The 21,018-nt window shown below is 37.0% G+C and overlaps 1 protein-coding gene across 1 annotated transcript in view; it reads right to left on the bottom strand.

Moving 5' to 3' along the window:
* Window positions 1-21,018, bottom strand: part of LOC123536194 (calmodulin-lysine N-methyltransferase-like) — a 63,428-nt gene that overhangs the window by 7,890 nt on the left and 34,520 nt on the right. Inside the window, exons 8-9 of the mRNA XM_053549131.1 lie at window positions 12,371-12,431; window positions 1,785-1,859 (exon numbers count right to left, since the gene is read on the bottom strand). Coding sequence (XP_053405106.1) covers window positions 1,785-1,859; window positions 12,371-12,431 — 136 coding nt within the window. The remainder of the gene's footprint in view (window positions 1-1,784; window positions 1,860-12,370; window positions 12,432-21,018) is intronic.

Raw genomic sequence — 21,018 nt, 5'->3', positions numbered from 1 at the left:
CCTTTAACGTCTAAGTGTGACCTTGACCTTTGAGCTACGGACCTGGGTCTTGTGCGCGACACATCGTCTTACTGTGGTACACATTCATGCCAAGTTATTTGAAAATCCATCCATGGATGACAAAGATATGGACCGGACACGAATGCACTATCATGAAAAATGACCTTAAACGTCTAAGTGTGACCTTGACCTTTGAGCTACGGACCTGGGTCTTGTGCGCGACACGTCGTCTTACTGTGGTACACATTCATGCCAAGTTATTTGAAAATCAATCCATCGATGACAAAGATATTGAACGGACACGAATGCAGTATCATGAAAAATGACCTTTAACGTCTAAGTGTGACCTTGACCTTTGAGCTACGGACCTGGGTCTTGCACGCGACACGTCGTCTTACTGTGGTACACTTTCATGCCAGGTTATTTGAAAATCCATCCATCGATGACAAAGATATGGACCGGACACGCCCATCAATGCACTATCCTTTAATGTCTAAGTGTGACCTTGATCTTTGAGCTACGGACCTAGGTCTTGCGCGCGACACGTCGGCTTACTGTGGTACACATTCATGCCAAGTTATTTGAAAATCCATCCATCGATGACAAAGATATGGACCGGACACGAAAATTGCGGACAGACTGACAGACCGACAGACAGACTGACAGACAGACTAACAGACCGACAGACCATTCAAAAACTATATGCCTCCCTTCAGAGGCATAAAAAATACAAGCGGACCAAATGGTCCTGGGTGCTCACTGAGTAACATGGACAATCTGTCATGAACAACATCAGTGAAAGTCATCTAAAAATCAACCATAAATTAAAAAGCTTTGGCCCATATAAGTGCCAATAGTGGTTCTTAAGAATTTAACCTTGAACTATGACCTTGACCTTTGACATTGGGAACTGATTCTGTGACTTGCAAATGGGAGGGATTCATGACAAGAGTCCCACATCGCTCCAAAAACCCTAAAAACATGTACATAGGTTCAATACAGGCTGGTGGGTTTGGTGAGACATTTGCCAGTATCCTCTGAGATTTTAGAATATATTTCCTGAAATTTATTTTCTTTAAAACTGAGACCAGACTACTGGTATATATCCAGTATAATGTTTCTGGCACTCTCGTCCCTGATTTTCTAATGAACACTGCTTTGATATAGATAGTTTTAAGGCTCCAAGTTGCCTATAAAATATGGATGCCTGTGCAAAATTTTGTAAACATTTCACACTTGGGGACAGAAAAAAATGAAGCAAAAACCAGAGGTTGGGCAGAAGATGAGGCATATACATTCGATCAATTGTGCAATATCTTCTACGTTAAGAATTTTCAATATTCATTATGGCGATAAGGCAGGCTGTCAAACTCAGCTGTGCAATGACTATACCACTTCGTATTCATAATAACTGAGGATACGTTATTCGTTGCTGTCTTGAGAAAACCCTCACTTTTGACTGAAGTACATATCACATGCCAAAAAGATTTCATAACTTTTACATAACTGTTATGTTGTCACAACTTACTAAACACTCGGATGTGAGAGCTGACTCAAATGGACAGATGGATAGACAGAATGATAACTCAAAGCAATATGTCACCTCCTTAAAGCAATATGTCACCTCCCTAAAGCAATATGTCACCTCCTTAAAGCAATATGTCACCTCCTTAAAGCAATATGTCACCTCCCTAAAGCAATATGTCACCTCCCTAAAGCAATATGTCACCTCCTTAAAGCAATATGTCACCTCCTTAAAGTAACAGCAACTATCAAAAGCTTACCAATCAGCACACAATACAAAATCAAATACTCCATTCAAATCTTGTCCTGTCTTGCCACTGCCCCATCTTACAACTCTAAAATTAAAGGTAAATAAGTGAATACATACAAAATATGAGGGAGAATGAATGTAAATATTTACACAGCATGAATTTTGGTAAAAGCGCATGATTCCTTAAATGGAATGAAAAGAATGCAGAACAAGTTCCAGTTTCTTTAGTATATGCTCCCTTTTGCTAAAAACAAGACTTTCTTGATACGGTATGGTAAAATTGACCGACAAACTGAAAGTTTAAGAATGAATCCAGATATTGTACTATATTTGTCTGTCATTTGCTCTACCTGTCACCATTTTGACCAAATTTTTGCTTTGAGTGTTCAGAAAAAAGACTTCTCTTGATCCTAAATGGAATGTCCATGATTTTGGAAAGTAATGAGTTGATCCTACTTTTTGTTTGAGTCTCTCATACCAGTAAGGGATATGCGCACTGGCATAGGATTTCTATTCAGTTATACCCATCAGTGCTAAAAAACAAAAGGGTCATGATGACCCTGGATCGCTCACCTGAGTAATATGAGCTACATGTTTTCATATGTCAAACTGATGCTAAAATATTAAGAAAGTAGGTCAGAAGGTCATATTTATGGGCACTGAAAGTCAGTTTAAGATCAGTATGCAAAACTGTACATGTCATCCAAATTTCAAGGCTGTATCTTAAAAAACAAGAAAGTATGTCAGTAGGTCATATCCATGGTCACTGAAAGTCAGTTTTAAGATTGATGTGCTAAACTGTACATGTCATCCAAATTTCAAGTCTGTATCTTAAAAAACAAGAAAGTAGGTCAGTAGGTCAAATTCATTGGTCACTGAAATTCAGTTTTAAGATCAGTCTGCAAAACTGTACATGTCATCCAAATTTCAAGGCTGTATCTTAACAAGAGGGCCATGAAGGCCCTGTATCGCTCACCTGACCTATTGACCTAAAGATCATCAAGATTAACATTCTGACCAAGTTTCATTAAGATATGGTCATAAATGTGGCCTCTAAAGTGTTAACTAGCTTTTCCTTTGATATGACCCCGTGACCTAGTTTTTGACCCTACATGACCCACATTCGAACTTGACCTAAAGATCATTAAGTTTAACAATCTGACTAAGTTTCATGAAGATACAGTCAGATATGTGGCCTCTAGAGTGTTAACAAGCTTTTCCTTTGATTTGACCCTGTGACCTAATTTTTGACCCCACATGACCCAGATTCGAACTTGACCTAAAGATCTTCAAGTTTAACATTCTGACTAAGTTTCATGAAGATACAGTCATAAATGTGGCCTCTAGAGTGTTAACAAGCATTTCCTTTAATTTGACCTAGTGACCTAGTCTTTGATCCCACCTGACCCTGATTTAAACTTGATCTAAAGATCATCAAGATTAACAATCTGATTAAGTTTCATTAAGATATGATCATAAATGTGGCCTCTACAGTGTTAACTAGCTTTTCCTTTGATTTGACCGGGTGACCTAGTTTTTGATCCAACATAACACAGATTTAAACTGGACCTTAAGATGATCAATATTAACATTCTGACCAAGTTTCATGAAGATTTAGTCATAAATGTGGCCTCTATAGTGTTAACAAGCTTTTCCTTTGATTTGACCTGGTGACCTACTTTTTGACCCCAGGTGACCCAATATCAAATTTGTTCAAGATTTTATTAAAGGTAACATTCTGACCAAGTTTCAATAAGATTGGGCCAAAATTGTGACCTATAGAGTGTTTACAAGCTTTTCCTTTGATTTAACCTGGTGACCTACTTTTTGACCCAAGATGACCCAATATCGAACTCGTCCAAGATTTTATTGAGGGTAACATTCTGACCAAGTTTCATTAAGATTTGGCCAAAAATGTGACCTCTAGAGTGTTAACAAGCTTTTCCTTTGATTTGACCTGGTGACCTAGTTTCTGATCCCAGATGACCCAATATCGAACTCATCCAAGATTTTATCAAGGGTAACATTCTGACTAAGTTTCATTAAGATTGAGCCAAAAATTTGACCTCTAGTGTGTTAACAGTGAAATTGTTGACGACGGACAACGGACGGACGACAACGGACGATGGACACAGGGTGATCACTAAAGCTCACCTTTGAGCACTTCGTGCTCAGGTGAGCTAAAAAACAAGAAAGTAGATCATGGTCACTGAAATTCAGTTTTAAGATCAGTCTGCAAAACATGTCATCCAAATTTCAAGGCTGTATCTTAAACAAGAGGGCCATGAAGGCCCTGTATCGCTCACCTGACCTACTGACCTAAAGATCATCAAGATTAACATTCTGACAAAGTTTCATTAAGATATGGTCATAAATGTGGCCTCTAGAGTGTTAACTAGCTTTTGCTTTGATTTGACCAGGTGACCTAGTTTTTGACCCCACATGACCCAGATTCGAACTTGACCTTAAAATTACCAAGGTTAACATTCTGACCAAGTTTCATGAAGATACAGTCATAAATGTGGCTTCTAGAGTGATAATAAGCTTTTTCTTTGATTTGACCTGATGACCTAGTTTTTGACCCAGATTTAAACTTGGCCTTAAGATCATCAACATTAACATTCTGACTAAGTTTCATTAAGATAGGGTCATAAATGTGGCTTATATAGTGTTAACTAGCTTTTCCTTTAATTTGACCTGGTGACCTAGTTTTTGGTCCCATCTGACCCAGATTTAAAGTGACCTAAAGATCATCCAGTTTAACATTCCGACTAAGTTTCATTAAAGCCCCAACTTTTACTACCCTGGCAGTAAGTTTTGTAGGAGGAGCCTATCAAATAACAATGCTACTCTAGGCTGTCTGTTAGCTAAAAATAGCTCACTTTAAATGATTCACAGGCAAATGTAAACAAGGGTCAGTTGAAGAAGAAATTTGAACTAGTTTGCATGTTTTGATGATAAAAAACTATTATTATCCATATTGTGCATCCATATCAGTATCAATTCTATGAAAAATTGAGTCAAGACTAGCATTCCTGATTTTTAATCTTGTTTATGTAAATTTAACAATGAAACTCAAAATCAAACATTCATTTAACTAAAATTCTGTCATTGCTGGCTGGTCCATTAATTGAGATAACCTAGCAATAAATGTAGAAATAATAAACTTTAAGTCTGGGATGCAGAATTAGCGAGTGCTGCTGTGATAAGGACTAATAACAAGAGCACCGCCTTGCGGGTGCTGACGCTCATCTGATTTTTTTTGTGTAATAGAAATATTGTCCTACCCATGATTTTCTAAGTCTAAAAAGGGCCATCATTCTTGCAAAAAGCAGGATAGAGTTATGTTTCTTGATGTCAGTGACTGGGAAAGAAATTTTGTCCATGGGACAATGGCTCATCATACACAATAATAAAAATTATTTTGCCTAAAAATAATTACATTTATTTTCTCACGAAATTGGTAGCTATCTTGTTGCTAGGTGTGTAAACTAGAAACTATCGTTGTTGTCAAGTAATCTTGTTTTGTGATTTATTGGTTACCTGTCTAAACACAATAGAGTAATGATGAACGCCTTAGCGTCTGGGAACCACTCAAGCGTTATATTAACTTCAGATCACGTGCAATATTCACAGTTGAATTTAAGGTGTACTGGCTAGCGTTTCAGATCGATGTTAAATTGCCCACCCGCCACACCCCAATGATAAAAATTTCTGTTTTTATGCTGAAATTAATTATATTATTGCATTTTAAATTCTGCTATGGCAATCTGACTGTTCTGTGAAGTACTTATGTTACAGATGATATGCTGCCATTTGGATGCTAACATCGGAAGTGAACAGAATGCAGGCACCTTACATAGATACGGAACTGAACAGATTCCTGGGCTACAAATCAATCATGAAACAGACAGATCCATTTTGGTATTAACATTTTTCCAGATGGTTGATGATGAGAAACCTAGATGATAATTTACCAAGTTATGGATTGAGGACTAATAGACATTTTAAGTTATACAGATAGTGATCCAGTTAATCAGTTTTATCTTTATACTTATGTCACTCCTAATATATTAAGGGCCGGGAAAAATTCTGTCGACCGCGGGGGCGATCGGGCGTGCTTTCGAACGTTGTCATAGTATGGATGTTACTGTGTAAAAGGTATTGCTCTAGTGCCTTGGCAATATCTGACTAGCCTTGCTTAAATGTGTCATAGCCTTGCTTATGTCATAGCCTTGCTCATTATAGTATAGTTGCCTTGCTTAGAATTACAGTACGTTGCCTTGCTCCGTTGGTCCGCTAAATATTCCTTCATTACTTCGGCAGCCAACCGTCGAGTTATGGGGAATGTTTAATTTACTGTGGTGTACTGTAGCCTTGCTCATTATAGTATTTGCCTTGTTTAGAATTACAGTACGTTGCCTTGCTCCGTTGGTCCGCTAAATATCGTCGTGTACTTAAGCCTTGCTCGCTTTGCTTGTAATCACAGTTACGTTGCGTGCTCGTTGGTCCGCTAAATATTCCTCATTACTTTGACAGCCAACCGTCGAGTTATGGGGGGTGTTTAATTTACTTTGGTGTACTGTGGTATCCATTGCGTTCGTGTGGTGCTGATTGTTGCTTCCACAGCCAACCGTGGAGTAATGATGTGGTGCTTTACGGGCGCGTCTGGTTTCCTCCCGGTCGACAGGGTTACTACAAACAATGGAGTGGCCAAACTTTGCCAAATTATTTATAATAACTTTTATATATAAATGTGAATTACATATTAGACTTGTTGCTTGCAGTATCATATACACCTATAATCAGTATAGCCTATTTGAATGTCATCATATCTAAAATGTACAAATAAACATGTAGTAAACTGTGAATATTGCAGTTGTTTCTTGTGTATAATTTCGGGTAGTAAAATAAATTATGTGACATTTAAAATTTTTATGTGACATTCAGAAATTTCTATGGGACAATTGCGACTTGTAAACTAGGAACTGGCATTGTAGTATGTACACATTTCAGATTAAAGAAGCTCTCAGTAAAAAACAAATATAGTAACTAAAACTGTAACACCTTCACAACTTGTCAATAAAGAAAATTATTGAAAACTGACAAAAAATGAAAGTCTAGAATAAAATACGATGTTAAAACATGTTTTTAAACACTGAAAGCACTTTGAATCTGCACACTGAATACATTCCTTTGTGTAAGATTTGCACTATTAAATAGTTTCATCCTTTTGCATTCAATACAATTTAGCCATGTGACACAGGGCTCATCAGCACTTAAACTTATGAGACATTTTTCATTTTTATGTGACTATGGCTCATGTCTCATGGGTTTCCCAGTCACTGTGATGTTCAGTGTCCACTTATGATGGTGAAAAACTGTTGCAAGTTTTAAAGCAGTAGCTTTGATAGTTTATGAGAAAAGTTGACTTAAACATAATACTCAACCAAGAAAATGATTTTCTAAGTCCAAAAGGGGCAATAATTATTGCAAAAAGCAGGATGGAGTTATGTTGCTTGCTGTACAGGGTCAGCTTATGATGGTCAACAAGTGTTGCAAGTTTCAAAGCAATAGCTTTGATAGTTTAAGAGAAAAAGTTGACCTAAACATAAAACTTAACCAAGAAATCTGATATTTTCTAAGTCCAAAAGGGGCCATCAATCTTGCAAAAAGCAGGATGGAGTTATGTTTCTTGCTGTACAGGGTCAACTTATGATGGTGAACAAGTGTTGCAAGTTTTAAAGCAATAGCTTTGATAGTTTAGGATAAAAGCTGACCTAAACATAAAACTTAACCAAGAAAACTGATTTTCTAAGTCCAAAAGAGGCAATAAATCTTGCAAAAAGCAAGATGGAGTTATGTTTCTTGATGTACAGGGTCTGCTTATGATGGTGAACAAGTATTCTAAGTTTCAAAGCAATAGCTTTGATAGTTTAGGAGAAAAGCTGACCTAAACATAAAACTTAACCAAGAAATCTGATATTTTCTAAGTACAAAAGGGGCCATAAATCTTGCAAAAAGCAAGATGGAGTTATGTTTCTTGCTATACAGGGTCAGTTTATGATGGTGAACAAGTATTCCAAGTTTCAAAGCAATAGCTTTGATAGTTTAGGAGAAAAGTTGACCTAAACATAAAACTTAACCAAGAAATCTGATATTTTCTAAGTACAAAAGGGGCCATAAATCTTGCAAAAAGCAAGATGGAGTTATGTTTCTTGCTATACAGGGTCAGCTTATGATGGTGAACAAGTATTCCAAGTTTCTAAGCAATAGCTTTGATAGTTTAGGAGAAAAGCTGACCTAAACATAAACTTAACCAGGCAACGCCGACGCAGACGCCGACGCCGACAACCGCTCAAGTGATGACAATACCTCATCATTTTTTTTCAAAAAATCAGATGAGCTAAAAATGATAAGCTACTTGAAATTATATTTATCACTGTATGTCTGTAATTAGTAGTTCCCTATTTCTTTAAAACGTTTTTATGATATGACATACCGTATTTTCCCGAATTAAGGCCCCCCCTCTAATTAACGCCCCCACCCATTTTGGAGGGGAAAAAAGTCAACAAGAACGGGAAAAAATCACCTACCTCATTTTTATAAGTCCACATAATAAGTAATTTACAGTACTGAAGTCCAATGTATTAAAAATTAAACACACTTTTAAACAGTCCATGTACCGTAAGTCCAAAACATTTGTACTAAGTACGGTACTTAACAGAAAATTAAACGGTAAATACATTTTTGATTTGTTTTTACACCACTCGCGCACACGCTTCCTGCCGACTTTAAACAAACTTGCAGCAATGTGTTTACGATATACCCTTTTCTTCGGCAGTTTTAAGAACGTTTAATTTAAAAGCAGGCACAGCAGCGTGTCAAACCATTGACATTGTGTATTGAGCAATTAGCTACCCGCATGTACTAAGGAAAATGTTATCGGAGTACACAGCTGTTTGGGTCATGACGTAATGTGTAGTGTCGCGAGCGTGTCAAAAAGCCAGACATGAAATACACGAGGTACCGTATTTAAATGCATAAAAGACACACTGCATTAAATTGGATGCCAAATAATTACGTTTTGGGGGGATTAAACAACACAGAAACACTTTACAGCTAGTTTGAACGATGTTTTTAAGTTTTGTAAAAAATTTTCATTTTTTATTTTTTTACCTCAAATAAACGCCCCCTCTTTGGAAAATGTAACGCCCCCGGGGGCGTTAATACGGGAAAATACGGTATAAAAATATAACTGTAGAAATGACTATGATATTCTATTTGGTTTAAAAATTCAAAATTACTTTCTGGAGAAGTTTTGCAATGCACTCTAGCTAGGTGTTAATTCCATTGATACATATGAAGCCTTGACAATCAGGTTTGTTGATAAAATTAACCACGTGGGAATTGTTTACATTCTCTGTTCCTCTAGGGTTCATGACCTCATTAGCTCCTCCCGGCAAATTCAAATTTTTGGCAGTTAGGTTTAAATAATTTTTTGAAACTATACTTCAACATTTTTTATTTTAAAAAATAAAAACACCAATTTATAAAGAATATTTCAATGTGTATTTATGCAATTTTTCATAACTTTTTATTCAGTGGCTTATTTAAAATTTTGAAAAAGGGCTCTCTGATGTGAAACATGCATAATTTATATAAAAACCTGCCCTGGCACCATCTTGTGGCTTTTATATGGCAGTTGGGGGTTTAAGATATGGTCATGAATATGGCATCTAAAGCGCTAACTAACTTTTCCTTTGAATTGACCTAGTGACCTACTTTTTGACCCAACATGACCCAGATACAAAACTGACCTAAAGATCATCAAGATTAACATTAAATGTGGCCTCTAAAGTGTTAACTAGCTATTCCTTTGATTTGACACTGTGACCTACTTTTTGACCCAACATGACCCAGATACAAAACTGACCTAAAGATCATCAAGATTAACATTCTGACCAAGTTTCATTAAGATATGGTCATATATGTGGCCTCTAAAGTGTTAACTAACTTTTCCTTTGATTTGACCTAGTGACCTAGTTTTTGACCCCACATGACCCAGATTCAATCTTGACCTAAAGATCATCAAGATTAACATTCTGACTAAGTTTTGTGAAAATAAAGTCATAAATGTGGCCTCTAGAGTGTTAACAAGGTTTTCCTTTGATTTGACCAAGTGACCTAGTTTTTGACCCCACCTGATCCAGATTTAAACTTGACCTAAAAATCATCAAGATTAACATTCTAACCAAGTTTCATTAAGATACGGTCATAAATAATGACCTCTAGAGTGTTAACTAGCTTTTCCTTTGATTTGACCTAGTGACCTAGTTTTTGATCCTACATGGCCCAGATTCAAAATGGACCTAAAGATCATCAAGATTAACATTCTGACCAAGTTTCATGAAGATACAGTCATAAATATGGCCTCTACAGTGTTAACAAGCTTTTCCTTTGATTTGACCTGGTGACCTACTTTTTGACCCCAGGTGACCCAATATCTAACTTGTCCAAGATTTTATTGAGGGTAACATTCTGACCAAGTTTCATTAAGATTGAGCCAAAAATGTGACCTCTAGAATGTTAACAAGCTTTTCCTTTGATTTGACCTGGTGACGTACTTTTTGACCCCACCTGACCCAGATTTAAACTCGACCCGCCAGCTGTCAAGTGTGACCTTGACATTAGACCTAGGGACCTGGTTCTTGCGCATGACACTCTGTCTCATAAGTGTGAACATTCATGACAAGTTACATCAAAATCCCACCATGCATGAAGAAGAAATGCTCCGGACAAACTTGACCTCCAACTGTGACCTTGACCTTTGAGATAGGAACATGGGGTTTACGCATGACACTCCTTCTCATTGAGGTAAACATTCATGCCAAATATAAACAAGATTGGTCAATGCATTTCAAAGTTATGGTCCAGACAAAAATCGAACAGACGGACGGACACATGCTCATACACCAACCCGCCGAAAGTGAAGACTCAGTCGAGCTCATGAAATAAAAACATGAGGTATGGAATCAAAATTTACATACCTGCAAATCACAGAGTTACTGCAAAACCAAGTGTTAAGACCCTATTAGTCGCCTCTTACGATCATGCAAGGGAAAGGCAGTGGTTCCAATTATTTTCATACACAGATTTTCCCAGAACCACTTTCATGCTAAAACATCATTAAGTTACCATATCTTTTTTAAATAGCAAGAGTGATTTAACAGAAATATATGCTACATATGGTTGATGAACATTAAAATTATATTACTTTTTAGCTCCACTATTCGGAGAATAGGGGGGCTATTCTACTCGCCCCAGCGTCGGCGTCAGCATGACCTTTCTTGGTTAAAGTTTTTCGGCAACCTTTGTTTTTCTGTCATATCTTTGCTACTATTGCTTATATCTTACTGTAACTTTACATAAACATTGTCCAGCATACAAACAAAGTATATGCAGGGGCTGGGCCCATTATACCCAAGGTCAAGGTCACCATTTATATACTTAGGTTATTTTTAAGGTTAAAATCTTTTGGCAACCTTTGCTTTTCTGTCATACCTTTGTTACTATTGCTTATGTCTTATTGTAACATCACATAAACATTGTCCAGCATACAAACAAAGTATGTGCAGGGGCTGGGCCAATTATACCCATGGTCAAGGTCACCAAGGTGTTACACTTAGGTTAATTTTAAGGTTAAAGTTTTTCGGCAACCTTTGTTTTTAAGCCATATCTTTGTTACTATTGCTTATATCTTAATTTAAGTTCACATAAACATTGTCCAGGATACAAACAAAGTATATGCAGGGGCTGGGTCCATTATACCTAAGGTCAAGGTCACAAAGTTGTTATAGTTCGAAACCTTCGTTTATAAACATATCTTTGGTACTTTAAAAGATAATGACTTGAAATTAACAATATTTCTTTATAATCATCATGTGCATGTGTGGTTACAATCCCCATAACTCTTATTGTATTTTTGACAGAATTATGCCCCTTTCATACTTAAAGTTTTTTGGCAATCTTTGCTTTCTGGATGTTACTTTAGTACAATATAAGATAAAGACTTGAAACTTAAAATGTATCTTTATCATCATCATCTGCATGTGTGGTAACAATCCCCATAACTCTGATTTGTATTTTTGACCAAATTATTAAATATTTTGACAAACTTCGTTTTTCTGGACATAACTTTGGTACTATATAAGATAATGACTTGAAACTCAAAATATATTTTTACCATCATCATCTGCATGTGTGGTAACAATCCTAATAACTCTAGTTTGTGTTACTGACAGAATTATGCCCCTTGGTGTATCTTCCTTTTAAAGTAGAGGTCTCTTATTAAGACATATATTCATTTTACTGTCAAATCGCTGAATAGTGGAGCGTGCTGTCTTATGGACAGCTCTTGTTCTGCATCCAATGTTCTAACTGTCTGTATATCTCTTTAAAATTAGCATTTTCTCTAGACAGCTTTTACCTATGTTCAATAATTTGGTAACGAATCTTCAAAATGAGGTGGGTAGCAGAAAACCTTACCCTAAATTAATCCTACACAAAAGATAAACTAGGATTCAGCTTACTTACCTACTTAATACTCTTGTGTCTTTGAACTGGAAGCTATTTCTAGTGATTATTTCATCCAGATCTGTAAAAATACTTACAAATATTAACAAGTGGGTTATTAAGGGCCTTGGTTGCCCACCTGCCGTTAACTTTGCATGCTAAAAATAAGTTTGGTGATAAAATATTCTAACACAACGGCTGTCACTATTGGTGACATATGCCCCCGAAGCTTGCCTAAGAATGCTACTGTTGTCTACGCAAAAAAATCACACATCATTTTGTGACTTTGACCTTGACCCCAGAGACCTGGGTCATAAGCGTGACACACCTTCTCAATATGGTTAACATTTGTGTCAAATTATTTTCAAATCCCTTGAGTCTGGATCTTGCACATGACAGGTCGTCTCATTATGGGGAACATTTATGTCAAGTAATTTCAAAATCCCTTCATCAATGAAACAGTTATGGAGCGGACATGAAACAGACCCTGTTAACCTTTGACTTCTAAGTATGACCTTGACCTTGGAGCTAGGGGTCTGGGTCTTGCACATGACATGTCGTCTCATTATGGTAAACATTTATGCCAAGTTATTTCAAAATCCATTCATGGATGGCAGAGTTACGGACTGGACACGAAACAGACCCTGTTAACCTTTGACCTCTAAGTGTGACCTTGACCTTGAAGCTAGGGGTCTGGGTCTTGCACATGCCACGTCGTCTCATTATGGTGAACATTTATGCCAAGTTATTTTAAAATCCCTTTATGGATGGCAGAGTTACAGCCCGGACAAGACTTTACACGGACGCACGCAAGGATGGACAGTGCGATTTTAATATGCCCACCTTTGGGGGCATAAAAATCTGAGAGAGCTCTATGCATGGATGCTAAAACCAAGTTTCTGATGAAATAAGTGTTAACATATTTTTTATTTATATCACAGTTAGGATAACTTGGGAAACAAACACTGAATGTAGCTTAAAAGTAATAAGCAAATACGCTTTGGACTTTGGTAGGAATTTGCTTATTTTTTGGTCTTTTCTGATAATATAAGTATCCAAAATTGGAGGGTACTGGTTTCCCAGTAGTTTCCGGACCGAAATAGCTATTTTTTGCAAGTAACTGTCAAACAAAACAGAGTAGAAACATAAAATTTTCACAGAAAAAAAGCTAGGTTCTTCGTTAACACCACACAGAGTTTCGTATTACACTTGCGTTCAACACAGATGTAGATGAGGCCTCAAACGGGGCAATTAATTCCATTAATATCTCAGTTAGTCCGAGTAGTTTTCCAGACCTTTCATTGTAACAGTTGTAACCTTTCTGTTAAAGCAAACATTTCCGAATTCGTTATATATATTCAAAATTAAAACATAATTCTAAGGCATGATGACGATTTGAAAAGTATATTTCATGAATTTAACAAATACTAGATTTATAATACGCTCATTACAGTTACGTATAATTACGTTTGAATGACATTTGCAACGTCACGCTAAATGAGGGGACGTATTTAACGGACTGGTAATATTACAAAAAAAACTAGAGCTACTTTTGAGAAAAGCGCATGTCTCCCACAACTGCCTAATCATCTAAACACTAAGTCAGTGTTTTTATACTGTTTAGTCACAACAAATATACCTTTGAAGAGTAAAATGCCTGATTTTCAGTAATTCAAAGGCCATAATTCTGAAGTGCCTATACCAATTTTGCTAGTTATCGAACCTGGGAGAGGAATTATGGTCATGCACATTTTAAGTTTGGTGAAGATCGGATAAAAAATGTTTGACTTGGAGTGTGGACAAGATGAATGGTTTTTGGTGCATGTTTGAGAATGAAGACTTCAGCATTTTTATGAGTCTAGGTGATTCATTAGTTATTGTCAAGGGCCATAATTCCGAAGTGTCTTAACCGATTTGGCTAGTTATCGAACTTGGCCAAGGTCTTATTTGCAAAAACATTTTGTTTGGGTTTGGTGAAGATCGGATACGAAATGTTTGACTTAGAGTGCAGACAAGATGAATGGTTTTTGGTGCATGTTTGAGAATGAAGACTTCAGCATTTTTATGCATCTAGGTGATTCATAAATTATTGTCAAGGGCCATAATTCCGAAGTGTTTTGGCCGATTTAGCTAGTTATCGAACTTGGCTGAGGTCTTATGGTCAAACACATTTTGTTCAAGTTTGGTGAAAATCGGATGAGAAATGTTCGACTTAGAGTGCGGACAAGATGAACGGTTTTTGGTGCATGTTTGAGAATGACGTCTTCAGCATATTCATGCATCTAGGTGATTCATAAATTATTGTCAAGGGCCATAATTCCAAAGTGTCTTGGCCGATTTAGCTAGTTATCGAACTTGGTTGAGGTCTTATGGTCAAACACATTTTGTTTATGTTTGGTGAAAATCGGATGAGAAATGTTCGACTTAGAGTGCGGACAAGATGAACGGTTTTTGGTGCATGTTTGAGAATGAAGTCTCCAGCATATTTATGCATCTAGGTGATTCATAAATTATTGTCAAGGGCCATAATTCCGAAGTGTCTTGGCCGATTTAGCTAGTTATCGAACTTGGTTGAGGTCTTATGGTCAAACACATTTTGTTTAAGTTTGGTGAAAATCGGATGAGAAATGTTCGACTTAGAGTGCGGACAAGCTCTGTGACAGACACACAGACAGACTTGAGTAAATCAATATGTCTCCCACACCACTGTGTGGTGGGAGACATAATTAAGAACTTATAATATAATTAACAGCTATTTTTAAAAAAAAAAAAAAAAAGACCAAGACCGGTCTCAAAATTGGTAGTCTAACGCCCAGACCACTAGGGCATGGACACTGCTGCTAAAGTTTTGATTGATAGACGGTACCGTAGGCAAATCCCTAACTATTTTGGTTCCATTTTTTAATCGATAATTTAATGCCGTAGTATAGTGAATAGGTCGATTTTTCTGACTTTCGTTGTTCTATTTTATTACCATCGGAATGTTTTTACTCTATTGTCTGTAAATGGGAGCATCAATTGCCTGATGTTTACCTTCAAGGGGCCTCAATTTCTGTGCATGCGCACTGCAACTGGAATTTCCCTGCAGTTGACAATCTCTTGTGTAAACATTACATGGAAGTAAGTTAAAACAACCGGGATATTCAAATAGTAATTAAGTTCGGCAATGCTAGGTTTTTGTTTGTTTGTTTAGGGTTTAACGCCGTTTTTCAACAGTATTTCAGTCATGTAACGGCGGGCAGTTAACCTAACCAGTATTCCTGGATTCTGTACCAGTACAAACCTGTTCTCCGCAAGTAACTGCCAACTTCCCCACATAAATCAGAGGTGGAGGACTAATGATTTCAGACACAATGTCGTTTATCAAATAGTCACGGAGAACATACGCCCCGCCCAAGGATCGAACTCGCGACCCCGAGATCCGTAGACCAACGCTCTTACCTATTGAGCTAAGCGGGCGGGCTGCTAGGTTTTTGCTGCTATGCAAAGGCAACAAAGGTCTAGATGATATGATATTGTTACCCAGATGCTTTACGACGGCGTATAGTCTATACAGCAAGAAATGTAAAAGGTCCGGAAAACTACTTGGGTCCGGAAACTACTGGGAAACCAGTAACAAATAGCTTAATGTAATCAAAAAGTACAACTTTAATGGAAATATGTCTGTTCCATAACACAGTACAGTGAAACCTGTCTCAAGCAGCCAGCCAAGGGAGTGAGAAAAAGTGGCTGCTTCCAGCAGGTGGCTGCTTAATGCAGATAATTTATAGACTGAATGACCATTTTGGGAAATGAGACACTGGCTACTTAAGACAGGTTGGCTGCTTAATAGAGGTGACTGCTAAAGCAGGTTTTACTGTACCACAATCATCACTGAAAGTTGCATGGCCACTCACAAATGGTAGGCTGGTATTTTTTCAAACATCGAACAACAAATAAAAGATAAAAACAAGAGGGTCAAGATGACCCTGAATCGCTCATCTGAGTAATATGAGCCACATGTTTCAAATGGCAAACAGATGCTAAAATATTAAAAAGTAGGTCAGTAGGTCACACTCATGGCACTGAAAGTCAGTTTTAAGATCGGTATGCAAAACTGTACATGTCATCCAAATTTCAAGGCTGTATCTTAAACAAGAGGGCCATGAAGGCCCTGTATCGCTCACCTGACCTATTGAAAATCATCAAGATAAACATTCTGACCAAGTTTCATTAAGATATGGTCATAAATGTGGCCTCTAAAGTGTTAACTAGCTATTCCTTTGATTTGACACTGTGACCTACTTTTTGACCCAACATGACCCAGATACAAAACTGACCTAAAGATCATCAAGATTAACATTCTGACCAAGTTTCATTAAGATATGGTCATATATGTGGCCTCTAAAGTGTTAACTAGCTTTTCCTTTGATTTGACCCAGTGACCTAGTTTTTAACCCAACATAACCCAGATTCAAACCTGTCCTAGAGATCATCAAGTTTAACATTCTGACTAAGTTTCATGAAGATACAGTCATAAATATGGCCTCTAGAGTGTTAACAAGCTTTTCCTTTGATTTGACCTGGTGACCTAGTTTTTGATCCCACCTAACCCACATTTGAACTTGAGCTACAGATCATCAAGATTAACATTTTGACCAAGTTTCATTAAGATATGGTCATAAATGTGGCCTCTACAGTGTAAACTAGCTTTTCTTTTGATTTGACCTAGTGACCTAGTTTTTGATCCTACATGACCCAGATTCAAAATGGACCTTAAGATCATCAATATTAACATTCTGACCAAGTTTCATGAAGATACAGTCATAAATGCGGCCTAAACAGTGATAACAAGCTTTTCCTTTGATTTGACCTGGTGACCTAGTTTTTGACCCCAGATGACCCAATATCGAACTCGTCCAACACTTTATTAAGGATAACACTCTGATCAAGTGTCATTAAGATTGGGCCAAAATTGTGACCTCTAGAGTGTTAACAAGCTTTTCCTTTGATTTGACCTGGTGACCTAGTTTTTGACCCCAGATGACCCAATATATCGAACTCATCCAAGATTTTATTGAGGGTAACATTCTGACCAAGTTTCATCAAGATTGGGCCAAAATTGTGACCTCTAGAGTGTTAACAAGCTTTTCCTTTGATTTGACCTGGTGACCTCATTTTTGAACCCAGATGACCCAATATCGAACTCATCCAAGATTTTATTGAGGGTAACATTCTGACCAAGTTTCATTAAGATTGGGCCAAAAATGTGACCTCTAGAGTGTTAACAGTCCAATTGTTGACAACGGACGGACGATGACGGACACAGGGCGATCACAAAAACTCAGCTAAAAACAAGAAAGTAGGTCAGTAGGTAAAGAAAGTCACAGTAAGGTGACCCGTAACCACTTGGGTACATAAGGTAAATATAATTAAACATTCTAGGAAATATGATCTGATAATTTTAGTATTTTTTCCTATATAACTCATATAACAAGTGACCCCCAGGGCGGGACCTCTTTTCACCCCAGGGGCATAATTTGAACAATCCTGTGAGAGGTCCACTAGGCAATGCTACATACAAAATATCAAAGGCCTAGGCCTTGAACTTTCAGACAAGAAGATTTTAATTTTTTTTCCCATAAAAGTCTATGCAAAACTTGGGACCCCCAGGGCTGGGCCTCTTTACACCCCAGGGGCACGATTTGAACAGTTTTCATAGAGGACCACAAGGCAATGCTACATACAAAATATTAAATGCCTAGGTCTTGTAGTTTCAGACAAGAAGATTTTTAAAGTTTTTCCTATAAAAGTCTATGTAAAACTTGGGACCCCCGGGGCGGGGGCCACTTTTCATCCCAGGGGCATAATTTGAACAATCTTGATAGAGGACCATTAGATGATGTCACAGGCCAAATATCAAGGCTCTATGCCTTGCAGTTTTGGACAAGAAGATTTTTAAATATTTTCCTTTCGGTTGCCATGGCAACCAGAGTTCTGCATGGAATGAAATTCTTTGAAAAATTTTGAAAGGGGACCACACAAGGATCGTTCCTGTGAAGTTTGGTGTAATTCTGCCCAGTGGTTTTCAAGAAGAAGATTTTTTTTTAGAAAATGTTGACAGACACATGACGGACAACTGACGGTGCACGACGGACATTGACCGGTCACAAAAGCTCACCATGAGCCTTTGGCTCAGGTGAGCTAAAAAAAAACTGAATCCTGCTATTTTATCATAATTACGCCAATGCAGAAATAAATCCGCATCGTCAGGAAATTCTGGGATATCCTGAGTCAGGGAACTGCCATGCAAAGGTAGACAGGGAAAGGTAAGAATTTCCAGAGCATAAAAAGTAAAAGCCATGACAAAATGAAATTTAATACCCCAAGATCAGGAATTCCATGAAATCTGTTGAAAACAAAAAGTCCTGAGAATTCCTGTTCTTACAGAACTTATGCTGTTCCTTTTCTAACTTGGTAATAAGCTACTGAATGTTTTTTAAAACTGTCATAACACCCAGAAAGTTCCTTTGATATATTGGAAAGTCTTAACTATCTCAGCACTTGCAATGGAAGTAGGAATTTATTAACACAGACATGACAAGTTCAAACAGAATTTTTAATAAGCAAAGTCAATGTAATGATATCCACTGCCAAACAGGATAAAGGTTTCACCATTGAAGAAACATTCTATGCCTACAATAAGTGAGTTTCAGTCTTTTTGAAAACTACTAATTCTAAAACTATTTTTCTATATTAAGTTACAATGACCTTGACCAAAGCTACCTGAAATGGAACAAAATAAATTGATCTCTATGAAAGACTGGTCTGGTCAGCTTATCTCATTCCTAACTGAAATTGTAGTGAGAAAACCACTTTTCTATTTTTAGTAACAATGATCTTGACCTTGACCTAAGCAAACCAAAAAACATGTAAAACCATGGCACCCAAGCAAGCTTCTTAAATTCCAACTTTGGATATAATACCCAATTCCTTACTGAAGTTATTGCTCTAGAAACAATTTTCTATTTGTAGTAAAAACGATCTTGACCTTGACCCCAGTGACCAGAATGTATACCGTACATCAGACAAACATTCTGACAAAGATTTATGATGATCAAGTAGAAATTTGGCCTCTACAGTATTAACAAGGTCAACCTACTTACCCAATCAAAGACCTCAGAAAACACAGTTTTACAACTGACCTACATTCCACAGAGACAAACATTCTGACAATGATCTATAAAATAGAACAAGTGGATGCTAGAGTGAATAAGATTTTTCAATAATTTGACCTAGTGACCTACTTTTTGACCATATGTAACCCATTTTAAACTTTACCAATACTTGATGGAGAAATACATTCTCACAAAGTTTTCATTAGGTAGAAAATGTGGTCTCTAGAGCGTTAACAAGATTTTCTACAATTTGACATACAGATCTAGTTTTTGTCCTAACAGCTCTAACTTTCATAGAGAAAAACATTCTGACAAAGTTTTATGAAGATCAAGTAAAAGATGTGGCCTCTACATTATTTGCAAGGTTTTTATGATATGACCTAGTGACCTAGTTTTTAAACCAAGATGACTCAGTTTCATATTCACCCTGGATTCTTTTTAGGGTACATCCTGATAGTTTCATGCAGAATGCCTAATACTGATACCTATAGAGTGCTAACAGTAAAAAATTTGAAGCCACACAACAATGATGATGGATACATGGCATTAACATTTCACCTTGAGCACTTTGTGCTCAGGTGAACAAAAAACCTTAAAATTTTGTCTAGATTCTTTATGAAACAAGAGCTATCATTTAAGATGATACATAGCCCCAGACACAGCTCTGATACAGGAAAATTAAACTGTTGTGATCATGACTGTGACCACGGCCTTGAACTCAGTCAAAGTGACCAGAATTTTGGACTATGCATGTCATGTTGATGATGTTAACCTAGGAAAATGCTAGTATTTTAGCTATTTGACCTTGAAATGTGACCTTGAACTTGGACCTAGCGACCAGGGATGTGCAATCGGCATGTTGTCTAGATGAGGTTAACAACTGATGCTATTTTTTAAAATTCATTTTAGTGGTTTAGAATGGTGTGGACACAATTTAGCCCTCTACGTAACCTTGACCTTGGACTTAAGTGACCCAGGTCATGTGCTCTGTTTGTTGTCTACATGAAATTAACAAATGATGTTAGATTTTTAAAAATCCAGTACTTAAAATGACACTGAGCTGATAAGAAATAAAAGCTATTTCACATTTGACCTTGTTCTTGAACCTAATGACCTAGGTCATGCCTTTGCATGTTGTCTTAATAAAATAAACAACTAAACCAATGCTCATTCAATCCTTCAAGTGGTTTAGAAGATATGCAGCAAACACAACACTAGAACTGTCACAGGAGTGACTCATACCCCCACCATACGGTCTTGTCACAGAAGAATGGCAACCATAAGAAATCTTAAAAATACTTTGGAGTACTTCATCCTGGGCTTCCACATATAAGTAATACTAGTATAATACTAGTAAAGTAATACTAGTAAATATATTAAATCTCTAATATTAGAGATACACTAAAAGTGAATACAAAAAAGTGTCTTACCGACCCATGTTACCACAGAAAAATGTTTTTACTTTTTACATAAGACTTACAATAAAAACGTTAGAAAAATACCTAAAATATT

Source organism: Mercenaria mercenaria, chromosome 1 (assembly GCF_021730395.1).
Source record: "Mercenaria mercenaria strain notata chromosome 1, MADL_Memer_1, whole genome shotgun sequence".
NCBI lineage: Eukaryota > Metazoa > Mollusca > Bivalvia > Venerida > Veneridae > Mercenaria > Mercenaria mercenaria.
The sequence above is the reverse complement of the archived record's forward strand: the minus strand, read 5'-3'. Positions and strand labels throughout refer to the sequence as shown.